Raw genomic sequence first — 12,790 nt, forward strand, 5'->3', positions numbered from 1 at the left:
GGCTAGACTAGGGGAGGATTTGCTCCCAAGTCACTCACACGGGTGGTGTCAGGAGTCATTGGGACTGAGAGTCTGAGTCTCCATGTGACTGTTGGCTGGGCGCTCCCTCAGATCTCGCCTCCCTTGGCCTCTACATAGGGCAACTGAAATCATCGCCACTTGCTATCTCATTTCCAGAAATGTGACAGAGAGAGAGCGCAAGAGATGGAAACAGAGGGGGAGATAAAGGGAGGGAACTCAGGAAAGCAAGCAAGAGGGAAGTGACAGAGTTTTTGTAATTAAAACTTGGATGTGACATTCCATCAGCTGGGCTGTATTCTATTGCTCAGAAACCAGTTACTCAGGATGTAGTGGTTCCACAAGGATGTGCACAGCAGGAGGGAGGGAGCGCTGGGAGCCTTGGTGGAGGCTGCCCACCACATAGGCCGACAATGAGGCGCTTGGGTCTGGTTCTAAGGCCAACAGGAGACTGGGAAAGGTTGAATGCTAGTGAATGACAATATCTGAATTTCCTCGAACTTCCAACCCTTGAAGGTGCAGAGACCTGACAAGGAGCCCCCAAGGGGCAGTGACTTTTCCCAAATCACACGGCTGGAATCCAGGCCTGTTTGGAGAGGTATTCCCGACTGCATCCACCCCTTCTTGTAATTCTTCCACCTCTAAGTTCGGGGACCAGACCCAGGCGGCACCACCTCCCAGATATGGGAGGCGTTATCACATGTCCACCCGAAGACGTCCCTGGGAATGTGTTTCTAGCGCCATCCCATCGTGCAGGTTGGGAGACTGGGGAGGCCCTGAGAGGCACAGTGGCTTTTCCAGGACACAGAACTGCTAGGAAAAAGGAGATCCGAACTGGGCGCTCTCTCTTCAAAGCTGGGGCGCTGGTTCCGATCCCAAGGAGCTGTGGGGAGGGCTGTGATGGAACTTTCTGTACAGCTCGGGAGATGACACGGGCAAGGAGGGTGAGCGGTCAACAGCCCCGAGGGGGCTTTGGGTGGGTCTGATGGAGGGAAGGGCCCCCCATCCTGGAACCTTGGAGACATGACCTCACTTCCTTGGCGACCGACCCCAACAGAGCTTAGAACTCTGGTCACCAGGCAGCCATTTTGTACACATAGCCCATTTGACCAGAGACACTCGACACAGGAGGATGTGTTCATGTATCCCCTCTTTGCGAGGCTCTGGCGCACAGAGAGCCAACAATGACAGTCTTCTCCAGCGCTGTCGACACTGGCTGAGACCGCACCTCCAAGACCTCAGGCCATTCGGAAGAAGGAACCCTCAGGTAACACAAGGCAGCCCAGGGCGGGCCACTCCGGGTCAGGCCACAAGTGTGATCCCACCCTCCCATGCGGGCAGCCCCACACCCCTTGACCCTTATTGTGTGTGTGTGTTGGCGGGCATGGAGTGACGGAAGGCAGGGATGAGCGTGGAGCTACCCTGGACGGGAGCAGACGGTTAGGGCTTGGAAGCCTGGCGGTATGTCGTGTTCATATCCCAGGTGGTGGCTGGCAGGATGGAAGGTGAGTGCTGGGAGCCAAGCCGCCCTACCCGTAGGTGAATCCCAAGCCCGTGAGGTGTCATCTCATTCGCTCCCTGTCTGGAGGTCTATGCGGATGCCCCTCTGTCTGTGCTCGGTGTGCGGGAGAGTTTTCCCCCTGTGGGCAAGTGCAGGCAGGCCCCTGCTACCTGCCGCCGCGGCCACCGGACGCTGTCTTTGCAGAGCTCCACCCAGGAGATGGTCCAGGAGCTGGCGCATGGGTCCTACGGCTCCATCTCCCTGGACAGGGGGCAAGTGCAGCAGACCACCGACCTTGCCCGGGGCTGGACTGAGGGGAGAGTGAGTGACACCCGGGGCCCTGAGATCACCGGGGTGTGTCCACAATCCAGAGTCAAATCTGGAGCCCTCCCCTGGACCCGCCCAGGGCTTTCCCACTGGAGTGTCCCAAGGGCCCAGTCCCAAAGGAATCTGGACTTCCACGCCTCCTCACCAGCTACCTAGGAGGGTGGGAAGTCGCTCTTTCCTAACCCTAGGCGGAGTAGACAAAACACTGATGTTTGCGCTTCACACTCGGCCAGGGGCATCTTTGAAATCTGCCATTTTCTGAATCTGAAACCTCTGTAACGAGGGTCTCAAACCTCCCTTTCGTGTAAAAGAAAGAAAAACCAGCGTCCTTTCTTGTAGTCAGCCAGATCCTCACAGCGTCTGTCTGCCCGTGCACTGTCTCCCGACTGGGGAGGGCTGAGGTTCCCACCAGACATTTCCCTTCATGTCAGGAGCACATGAAGCCTCAGGTGGGGGAGCGGGGGAGTCCTGCAGCCCTGGCTTAGGGCGGTTCTCAGTTCCGACCCACAGGACCCTGAGCAGCCACTTGGCAGCCCGAAGCTTCCGTCCTCTCATCTCTAGAATGGGGATGTTTGTGTTGGATTCGCTGGTCAGTGCTCTTAATGCACGCTTTGGTGCGGGGCGGTCTGTCCTTGCCAAGCCAGCCAAGTGTCCTGAGGAACTCATCGTATAATCCTCCCCCCGCCCAAACTCAAATTGGACTTTTCAAGCCTGGAAACCGGTTGGCTGTGGGCAATCCTGTCCCTCCTCTGCACACATCCCTGAGGGGCTCACAGTTCCTGGGGGACCTCCAGACCTTGACTTCCTGGAGGTTCACGCTGGTGCTGGTGACTCTGTGTCCTTCCTCATCTCACCCAGCGCGGAGAGTCACTCGGGCAGCGGAATGAGGCCTGCAGGATGCGGGCCCTCCAGGCAGGCCTGCTGGAGAGGCTGCCGCCGTCCATAGGACCAGCCTTGGCGCCTCGAAACATGGCCAACGTCACCACCATCGTGTTTGACTGCGCGGCTGTCCTCACCTCCCACGGGGTCCTGGACCACCTACTTGCTACGTGAGTGCCCAGCCCCTCCTCAGCACAGTGGTGACTCTGCCCACTGCCAGCTGTGTGTCTTGGAAACGGCCCTCCATCTCTCTGAGCTTCGATTGCTCCTCTGCAAAGTGGAGTGGGAGAGGATAAACTTCATCGGGTTCTGGTGGGCACGAATGGGATGAGCCACGGCAGGTGCTTCCCTGGGGCCTGGCTCTACAGAAGGGGCTGAGAGACGTGCCGTGGTTGTTCCTGGTTATTCTTTCCCTCTCCCCGATGAAGAGCAGTCTGCTCCCCCATCGCTGGGATGGGGCCTTTCTGAGTTTGCAAAGGCACACGGAAAGCACTCTGGCAGGGAGTGTGGGATTCCATCCAGCTGGTCGTGGGGCGGGTCCTTGGAGTAGCCAAGGAGGGGTCTCCGGGGCCGCAGAGGGGCCCCAGGCCCACTCAGCTACCGGGGATGCTTCTGGTTGGAGTTCATTCGAGAACACTGTATATTAAGCACCTGTGACATGCGGGAGCTTTAGAGACACTTGGCACAACGCAGTGAATGAAGCAGACACAGCCCCTGGACCCCCGCAGCAGCCTGAGACTCAGATAGTCACACACCATATCATCCACAGATCCTGCCCCCCGCCTGTCCCAGGGGATGCCCTCCTATGCTCCTTTACGACTGGAGGCCTCTTCCCACGTTCTCATGCATGATGGACCCCAGCGCCAACTAAAGACCTGAGTGTTCTTTGAGTGCCAGACGAGGGCCTCCTGTCTCCACAGAACAGGGCTGGGGGAGAACAAGAGGACAGAGGACTGTGGCTGGGGCGGGCCCGGCACAACTCTGATCTCACTCATCTTTTGATTCCTCTGGGAGGGCTGAGGTCTGATGGCTTCTACTGCAAGGGGATAGGAGTGAAAGAGAGCTGTGGGTGGGGTCCCAGAGCCCCTGGGAACCAGAGGGGAGGCTGGCTTGAGCTGTTCCCTGGCGACCCATCCCCACCACAGTCCCGTCTCCCTCCGCTTCCCCTTCTCCGTATCCACCCCTTCTGACCACCACCAGCAGGCCCAGAAGAGAAGGGGTGTTAGCGAGCCGCTCACACATCGGCCTCAGTCCTCAGTCCACTTGCACAAGGGCGTGGAGGGCTGGGCTGGACTGTGTCCAGCCTCTTTGCGAGAAGAGTGGCAGTGGGAAGAAGAGACTCACACAAACCCCGTGTTCCACCTGCTGGATGAGCAGGCCTGCCACTGCCAGGATGGCCACACAGGAGTCAGCGCCGGGGTGGGACTCCCCCCTGGTGGAAAGGGGCAGGCACAGGGCCCAGACCCAAAGCAGGGTGCCTTGGGAGGACAGTGTGGAAGCGACGGCCAGGCCTCTGGCTCTGTGGCCCAACTGCTTCCGCCCAGTACCGCGTCTTCTATGGTGGGAACCTGGCTGGACCCAATGCAGGATTTCTGGGAGCCCACGCCCTTTCCCTCTTTCAGGATGCGGCTGGCCTCTCTGCGTGTCATCTGGCCTGGGTCGCACCTGGGAGGCCCTGCCTACCTTCCCCAGGTCCAGCTGCAACATCTGGGGCCCAGGAGGGCAGAGCTGGAAGGTGAGGGCACAGCAGTCTGGGAAGACTGTCTGCGGTGGGGTTCACGGGCTGGGGTTCCCTTCAAGACAGCGGAGTCTCTCCTGTCTTGTAAAGTCGGGTACGTAGGTGAAACTTTCTCTTTCTCCCGCTGCAGCGCCAGTTCCAGAGCTCCTGCCGGCTCTAGAGCCAGAGCAAGGGCCAGCTCCGGGGCCAGAGGCAGCTCCAGCTGTAGTTCCACCGTCCGCGCCGGAGCTGGAGGCGGCCTCACCACCAGCAGCCTCACCTCCATCGGCCTCTCCAGGGCCGGAGCGAGCGCCATCAGCTTCAGCCCCAGTGCCAGCTTCTGAGCTGGAGCAAGATGCGCCATTGACTTTTGGACGATCTCTGCCTCCAGCTGCCGAAGTCACCGCAGAAGTGAGCGCCGAGCTGAGAGAGGAGAGGCCTAAGCTGCTGGACTTCCCTCCGAAGCTGGTGGCCGAGCAGCTGACCCGGATGGATGCGGTGAGCAGCGGGGCTCTTGGGCTAGGTGGGGCCCGCCTTGGTGGGCCATCAGCTGCCCCAGACCTCCTGTTCCCTCAGCCGCAATCCAACGATGTGGGTGCAAGTCACAGCTCCCCCACTTACCCACCGGGTGACCTGGGCCACCTTCTGGCCCCCAAGTCCTTGCTGTCCCCACATGGACAGTAGAGAGCACACCAAGGGCGGGCACCTGCTGGGCAGAGTGGCTGTGCGGATGGATGAGGTCGAACAGAGAGGAAGCGGGGCAGAGAATAGCCCTCTGGTGGGGGAGGGAAGCTCACTGGAGTGCTGCCAAGTCCTGGGTCACTCACCCATCGGCCCAGGAGGCCTCAACAGCCTCCGTACTTATTAGACACCTAGTGCGTCCTTACCTACATGGAAGACAGGCAAACAAAGCCCATGGTTGTTGCTGCCTCGGGGGGAACGTGCAGCTGAAAGGGGAGTGGGACCAGGGGGTGATGAGAACGGGTGGAAGATGCCCCTTGAGATGGGCAGGTGTGAGCCGTGTTCTGGTGCTTGGGGGAAGCAAGACTGGGCTGCGAGCCAATGGGACTTCTCTTCCCCGCCCCTATTGGGTCCTCGGTCATCCTGCGCTGGGCGGCCTCAGCGGACACAGACAAAACCCAGAGACTCCCAGAAGCTTCAGGCCACCTCCTCAGGTTCCTGAGCTGCAGCTGACCAGTGCCTCCTGCCTGGGGCTGCGGGGGCCTGCAGACTCTGAGCTCGGGTGTGGCAGGGTCAGGTGACAGTCCCCATCCTCCCCAGGAGCTGTTCAAGAAGGTGGAGCCCCGCCACTGCCTGGGTTTTGTGTGGTGCCAGCGGCCCAATGGGAGCAAGGAGTACCTGGCTCCCACGGTTCGGGCCACTATCAACCAGTTTCTTCACGTGTCCGGCTGCGTCATCACGACGTGCCTTGGGGACCTCAGCATGACGGCCCAGGACAGGGCCAGAGTCGTCGAGCTGTGGATTCAGGTGGCCAAGGTCAGTAGTGGCAGGGCCCAGGGAGCCCCTCCCTGGAGTCAGGGGGACTGCCCCTTCTCCTCTCGCAGCTTTCAGCCTTGAAGTCGGTGGTCTGGGCCTCGGCAAAGTCCTAGGCCCCTTGCTGCCAAGGGCCTGCTGACCTTGAGTGCTGGTCCCAGTGGTGGGAAGCTCCCTTCCCGCCCTGGGTTGAGCTAAAATCTTCCTGCCCGCGAGCGTTACTCATCAGCTCCCAGGTGTGCCCTCCCTCGCTTCCCTGGGCATCTGCCTCATCCAGGACAGCAGAAGCCCACGAGGGGACACAAGCCAGAGGAAGCAGGGCTCCAGCCCGCCGTCGCAGCTCATTCCCTTCCCTTCCTCAGGAGTGCCGAGTCCTTGGAAATTATGCGTCCCTGCGTGCCATCGTGTCTGCTCTGCAGAGCCCCTCCATCAGCCGTCTGCAAAAGACATGGGGACGAGTTGCCAGGTGGGTAGGCCGTGCTCCATCCAAGCACCACCAGGGCGGACCAGACATCCCCCGTGCGACTGCCATGGACCCCTCATTCAGCTAGGACCATCTGGGAGGCAGCGGACCCTAGGGATGGGGACTGGCCTCCTTGCTCGGGTCTCTGAGACTCTCTGAGACCCTAGGCAGTGGCTCCCCCCTTGTCACATCCTGGATTGAGCCACACTGGAGATTTCCAAGGGTGTACTTCGCAGCAACGGAGCCCTCATCGGCAACCAACGCTGTTAGAAACAATGTGCTCAGTCGGAGTGGGAATGGAGGCCCCAGGTGACCGCAGGAGAGCCTCCACCCGAGTCCCACGGTGACCTCAGAGCTCCGAAGAACCCGGGGAAAACCCTCGTCCAGGCCCCAGGCCCTTTGAACCTTCCGGGTTCTCAGCCAAAGGCATTTCGCCTTCAACCGCCCCGGGTTTTCTTTCCTCCTTTCCTCTCCCCTCAGGAAGAGCTCTCGAAAGTTGAAGAGGTTCATCAAAGACCAGTGGGTGAGCAGGAGGCAGCTGGTGAAGGTAAGACGGAGGCTGCACATCTGGAAGGAGGGGGAGCGAGAGGGGAGGGGACCCGGCAGGATGAGCTTTGGTTCTCCTGTCACGTGAAGTTGGTCAGGAAAAGATGGACAGGAAGAGGGATGTGCTAGCTCCATGGGCAGGTGGGGGCAGTTTGGGACAGGAGGCCAGGGGCATGGGATAGAATGGTGCGGGCTGGACTGTTCCAGGAGGCTGAGGACCTGGCAGAAGGTGCCGGTGTCTGGCTTCCATGCTGCTCCATCAGCTGCCCTGCATCTTCCTCCTGGCCACTGGCTGGAGCGAGTGGGCGGGCTTCCTTTCTTCCGAAGTCAGCCCAGTCTGTGCTCAGGAAGCCAGGGCCCCACTGCTCCTTCTGTCTTCACTGTGCCTCGCAAGAAGGGCACCCTGCCTGCCTGAGGGATGGGCACTGCCGGATCCCACGGGCCGGGGGCACTCAGGGGCTTCCCAGCCTTGGGACGGACACTGGACCTGGGACAGATCTGTGTCCCCTCGGTGACTCCCCACTCTGGCCCCTAAAGTGGGCGCTGCAGACAGTCCCAGTGGGATGCTCACCCAGGTCCTTGTTGGCGATGACATGTGCCCCGGAGGGCAAGGGCAAGTGCCCAGGGAACTGATGGCTTCTTCAGGGATCCTTCCCGCCCAGACGTCAGAAGTTTCCTCGTAAAACAGAAAGGAAATGCCACCCCGCAGTGCCCTGGTCGCCCCCTCCCCTGCTAGTCAGACGTGGCATTCGGGGTCCCCATCCTGAGCGCATGAAGAAAGAATTCTGTGCAGGGGAACTCCCTGAGGGGATCCTAGGGAGCTGAGGGCTTTAGCAAGGCCTTGGCCTCGGCCTGGGATCAGAGACTCCTGGGCGTTGGGGCTGGCAGAAGCCACTTGACCAGGCCTCCTGAGACACCTCATCTCCCTCCATCCGTGGCTCGGCCCAGCTGGGGGCCCGAACACAGCCTGAGAGTCCCGAGGACAGCACTGTGGTCAGCGGCTGGGCAGAGGGTGGTGTGAAGGCAGAGGAGACAGGGGCCTGTGGCTGGGAGGGGGAGCAGCCTCTCCTCTGGGGCCCCCTGAGCAAGTCCCTGCCCCTGTGTGGGCCTTGGTCTCCTCATCTGGGAGCCAGAGGGAGATGAGCCGTGGTGCAGGCCTCACAGTGGGTGCCGAGGCTCAAGGGTGGGGAGGAATGTGGGGAGCTTGGACCTGGCTCCAGAGGCAGGCTTGAGCGGAGAGCAGTGATGACGGTCAGATGACGCTTGGGCCTCAGGAGACTGTGGGAGGCAGACAGAGTTCGTCAAACCTTCCAGACGAGGTAACAGGTTCAGGGAGGCCTGGGCGGGCCCAAGGTCACACAGGAGTGAGTGTTGGAGCTGGGATGGCTCTGGAATCAGAGCACCCTGGAGGCGGGAGCCGCAGGGGCACCAGGTGACTGGGGCCACATGTCCAGGGTCCCCGATCTGGGAGGGGTCTGGGAGGACACTTGGAGGGGAGCGTCGGCTCACTGGCCCTGTCAACACCCTGGCAGGAGGCGACCTCTATGTTGACCAGCCTGGAGACGGGCCCCACAGGTGCCCAGAAGGTAAGGGTGCCTGTGGAGGAGGGGCCCAGGAGTCGCAGGAGAGGGGACTCCCCTTCCTAGCCGGAGGTCTCTACCAGCAGAGAGGGAGCCTTTCTCCTCCAGCCCTGCTCCTGGTGCCACAGACCTGAAATGCCTGCATTGGAAGTGACCAGGAGGAGGCCTGGAACGGATGGGCGCACAACGGATTTGGGACAGGGAGGGGCGGGGACCACGTACCCTGGGTTTTGCCAGAGCCGGCTGCTGGGAGGTGCCTGGAGGAGTTTGGGGTTCCTGGAGGAGAGAAGAGGAGGAAATTGGGGGGAGGCCGCCTAGGTGGGTAGCTTGGGCTGGGCAGGAGGCTGGGGTGAGGAGTGGAGGAGAGGTCTTTGACGGCTCCTGAGAGCGGGATCTCATCACCGTCTCCACCCCGCTGGCACAGGGGCTCATCCCCTTCCTTGGCACATTCCTCAATTACCTACTGCTGCTGGACACCAACATGGAGGATTACCTGGAGGTGAGTGAGCCTGGAGGTGGAGCTGGGGATCAGGATTCGGAGATTTGGGAGGAGAGACTTGCACTGAGGCCTGAGCTCACAACCCTTGGCAGAGTCCTCTCGTGAGGGCCTCACAGCCACCCCGGGAGCTGGGTGTCATGGCCATCTTAGTGATGAGTGAATATAGGATCCAGGTGAGCCGCCAGTCCAGGCTGCCTGACTGCGGAGCTGCTGGAGGGTGTGTCTGAGCTGGACTCAGCCTCTCCCTCAGGCCCCGCCCCTGCAGGGAGTGAAGCCAGGCCCCTCCAAGGCAGGAAGCACACGAGTGGCTGAGCATCCCTTCCTGCCTGAGGCCTCAGTCTGTCTGTCTGTCAGAGAGGGCTGTCTTAGAATGTCCCTGAGCCATAGCCCCGTGGCCTCCTTGCTCTGGAGCTCAGAGTCTTGCCCGGGACCCATTCCCGTTTCTGGTAGCGCCTGCTCCCTGGTCGACCCTGCTGGTAGTGCAACCTGAGAAAGGGTGGAGACGGGGGCTAGCTATGGGCTAAGGGGGCTGTTGCTCATGGACTTTGGCTCTCTGCCTTCCAGGGAAATGAGATCAATTTTGAGAAAAGGAGTGAGGTGAGCAGCTGTGGCCTCCCCGTGCGGAGGGTGGGGCTGTGGCAATCAGAGACTCCTCCGGGGAAGACCTTCTCTGGCCCGATGCCTTGGGCCTTGCTTTCCTTGGGAGAGTTCGGCACCCAGAGCTGGGAAAGCCGTCCCATTGGTGCGTGGGGGAAGGGGCTGGCACCAAGGACACCTTCCTGCAGGAGGAGCTATTTCAAGCCAACTGTGAGAACGAGCAAGTCCTGCACGGAATTGGAGGGAAGGAGGGTTCCCATGTGGGCCAAGACCCCAGACCAGCTCCTTGACCCTCTTCTCACCTGTCTGAGTCCCCAGCACGGTCCCCCACCCAGGCCCCGTCTGCATCATGTCCTTTCTCCCAGGAATTCAAAGTCACCGAGCAGATCTTCCTGCTCCAGGAGGCAGTCCATCTTTACCACATTGAGGCTGAGGAGCGATTTGGGGCCTGGTTCGAGGCCATGGAGCCCCTCAGCGAGGATGAGAGGTGAGGCGGGGCAGGAGTTGGTGAGGGCAAGGCGGACTCTCTCTGATGGCCAGCTCCAGGGAGCCCGTGCCCGTGGCTTCCGGGTCAGTCCCGGGGCTTGTCGCATGGTCACCCGTGGGGCCCTGGGACTCCAACTGCTGGCCGTCTCTGGGAGGGTCACCTGAGGTGTGGCTCCCGGTAGCTGAAAAGTCCCCTCTGTCCTTTAGCTACAGCCTGTCCTGCCACCTGGAGCCCCCACAGGAGAGGGCCGGCAAGATGCGCCGGTTTTTCCTGCCCAAGAAGAACCGCGCGTCTCTCAGCTCAGGGCTCGGTGAGTGTCCAGACAGGCAGTGACTGAAGCCAGGGGCTCAGGAAAGCTTCGGGCTAAGCACGGGCCTAGGGAGATGGACAGCCGGCACGGGGATCCCAGCTCCACTGCTGACCAGGCCTGTGAGGGACAATTCCCTTGACCTTTGTGGGACTCAGCTTCCTCTTCTGTGAAATGGGTGAAGCGAAATGCCAGCTCCCATGTCAGGGACAATGGGGTAGTGTTGACTGAACACTCAGGACAAGGTTTGGAGCAGAATGCAGTAGGGCTGAGGTGTTGGGCTGGGATACTGGTGTGACCCCCCAATCATCAGTGTCTTCTCTTCAGTCACCAGACCCCTGACGCAGAACCCAGCAACAGTGGCAGATCCCGGTCCTTCCAACAGCTCGAGTGCAGCCTGCTCTTCAGCGGCGGGGACACAGCTGGGAAACACGCGGGGCCCCAGGCCGGCTCCTCCCATGCTGATGGGGAGAAGAACATTCTAAGCCTTTTCCTGGGACCCCTGGAGCCCAAGAGGGAGGGGACGACCCCACCCCACATGCCTGGCATCTCCACCCCAGCGCCTGTTTACCACATGGGAAGGGGCCGTATTTCTTTGGTGTTAATAGTTAGTGCTAGTTTTGAATTTGATGTTAAAATCCTGTTTCGGTTCCAGCCTGCGAGTCATGGTCTGGTTCTTGCCCCTCCTGTGCTCGTGTCAAGGAGACACAGACTCTCGCGTTCCTCCTGGAATGAAGAAATCTTGCAGGGTCTCGGCTTATTGTATGTGAGAGAAGGGAGAAGGGCCAGGCCCCTCCCTGGATACTGAAGGACACCTCCGCGCCCCCCTTACTCAGAGGACGGGTTCATTTCAGTGTGGTTCACGTGGGCCAGGAGCAGAGACAGCACCCAGAACTCCTGGCATTTAGAGGCTAGAGGTACTTTCACAGGCAGAGCAACAACCACTGGAATGCGGGTGTCTCTAAAATGGCACGGGCCAGCACCACGCCCTGCCCTAGGACAGTGGCTGCTTTTCCACCCCTTTGGAGGAGAGGCCACGTTTTCGGCTTCTCTTGTGGAGGTTCCTCTTCACCAGATGTTAGGAACTTGTCGTTTTCTAATCAGGCTCTGGACAGCAGCAGCTCTAAGTGCAGAGAACGATGTAAAAGCTCAAAACGTGCATGTGGAGGGTCAAGGCCGGAGAAGGTCATGTGCAGATGGACTAAGGGCAGGCAGGACCCTCCCTTCCCATGGCCCCTCTGGGGGCTCCATGTTCACCCTTCACCTGGATTGGAATCCTCTGGGATCCCGGTCCATGGCTCTGAATTCCTTTCCCTGCAAGTTTGGCATCCAGGGGGACAGATCTGTGATGCAGCTTTGAAGGCTACCTCTGGGCTTCTTTCCCAAGGATCACTGCTCCTTGTCCACCAGGATTTCCTGCCTCCGTGCACTTCCTTCTACAATTCTTGGAAAGGCAGAAATTCCCTCGAATGCCTCGGCCTCTCTGTCCCGTACCTCGTGGCCACTCCTCCCTGGCAGGGTCTGACGGATCACGGGTGGACTCCGCTTTGCAAACATAAGAGACCATAATCCTGGCCAAACAATGACCTATACTCTCCCTCGCTGCCCAGGGTGACATCTGGGCCCCTGTGGTTCTGAGGTGTGTGGTCTCAGGCAATCACCTGTTCACACACTCAGGCATCTTGTTTCTGACTCATCCTAATGGGGCAGGAGGACCTGAGCCTATAAACCATGCAGCCCCTCGGAGGGCTGTGTTCTCTTGCCCAGCCTTATGCTCCGTTTATGGTGTGGGTGTGAATCTTTCCCGTTGGAAGCTTTCAGAGATGAGTCGTGAGAGTAGGGTGGTTGAGGGGTCCAGCAGGGAATGCAAGCAAACGGATGACGGGTAAACACAGCCTGACAAAATTAAAACACTTAAATGGTTCCAGTCTGGTGGTGAGCAGACACTGCTCCGAGCTCACTCCAAGAACCCACCTGGTGACCAGGAGCTAGAGGGTTACTACCTGGCATTTTGAACGTCCCCCCCACCCCCACCCCGGGAAAGACCCTGTAAGACTAGGACCACAGGAAGTGCTTCGCCCTTCTGAGTTCTCCCCTCCTTTCTGATGGCTGCAAGTGTCACCCAGACACACAGCAGCGTGAACCCTGCCAGGGAGGCCTCCTCAGTATGGCCAGCAGCTGAGGAGAAATGCTGGTTCCCAGCAGCCCAGGCCCTTCTTGGTATGGCACAGCCATCCAGGGAGGTGACTTTCTAAATGGAAGCCGGAGCCGGCTGTACCTTCCCGCCAAAGAGAAAGCGAAGTGCCAAGTCCCAAGGCTAGTCCAGGCCCAGGAGGAAGACACCGTGTCCAAGGGGTTTCCCTCACAGGGCCGTG

The 12,790-nt window shown here is 60.1% G+C and overlaps 1 protein-coding gene across 1 annotated transcript; it reads left to right on the forward strand.

Annotated features, from left to right (window-relative positions):
* The first annotated feature begins 1,096 nt into the window (after positions 1 to 1,096).
* LOC138915528 (ral guanine nucleotide dissociation stimulator-like) lies at positions 1,097 to 11,069 on the forward strand. The gene is made up of 14 exons (XM_070222238.1): positions 1,097 to 1,285; positions 1,724 to 1,840; positions 2,705 to 2,895; positions 4,348 to 4,460; positions 4,594 to 4,940; positions 5,724 to 5,939; positions 6,299 to 6,402; positions 6,880 to 6,946; positions 8,478 to 8,531; positions 8,950 to 9,024; positions 9,589 to 9,621; positions 9,987 to 10,108; positions 10,315 to 10,418; positions 10,743 to 11,069. Exons 1-14 carry the CDS (start codon positions 1,151 to 1,153, stop codon positions 10,898 to 10,900), a joined length of 1,836 nt encoding a protein of 611 aa, XP_070078339.1. The 5' UTR covers positions 1,097 to 1,150; the 3' UTR covers positions 10,901 to 11,069.
* Positions 11,070 to 12,790: the final 1,721 nt, after the last annotated feature.

Source organism: Equus caballus, chromosome 9 (assembly GCF_041296265.1).
Source record: "Equus caballus isolate H_3958 breed thoroughbred chromosome 9, TB-T2T, whole genome shotgun sequence".
Lineage (NCBI taxonomy): Eukaryota > Metazoa > Chordata > Mammalia > Perissodactyla > Equidae > Equus > Equus caballus.

Bases quoted from the DNA above. Each gene is read 5' to 3' on its own strand.
- LOC138915528 (XM_070222238.1), top strand. From the start codon at position 1,151: ATGTGTTCATGTATCCCCTCTTTGCGAGGCTCTGGCGCACAGAGAGCC. The intron at 6,947-8,477 runs GTAAGACGGAGG...ACACCCTGGCAG, and splicing joins GCAGGAGGCAGCTGGTGAAG to GAGGCGACCTCTATGTTGAC. The intron at 9,622-9,986 runs GTGAGCAGCTGT...CCTTTCTCCCAG, and splicing joins ATTTTGAGAAAAGGAGTGAG to GAATTCAAAGTCACCGAGCA.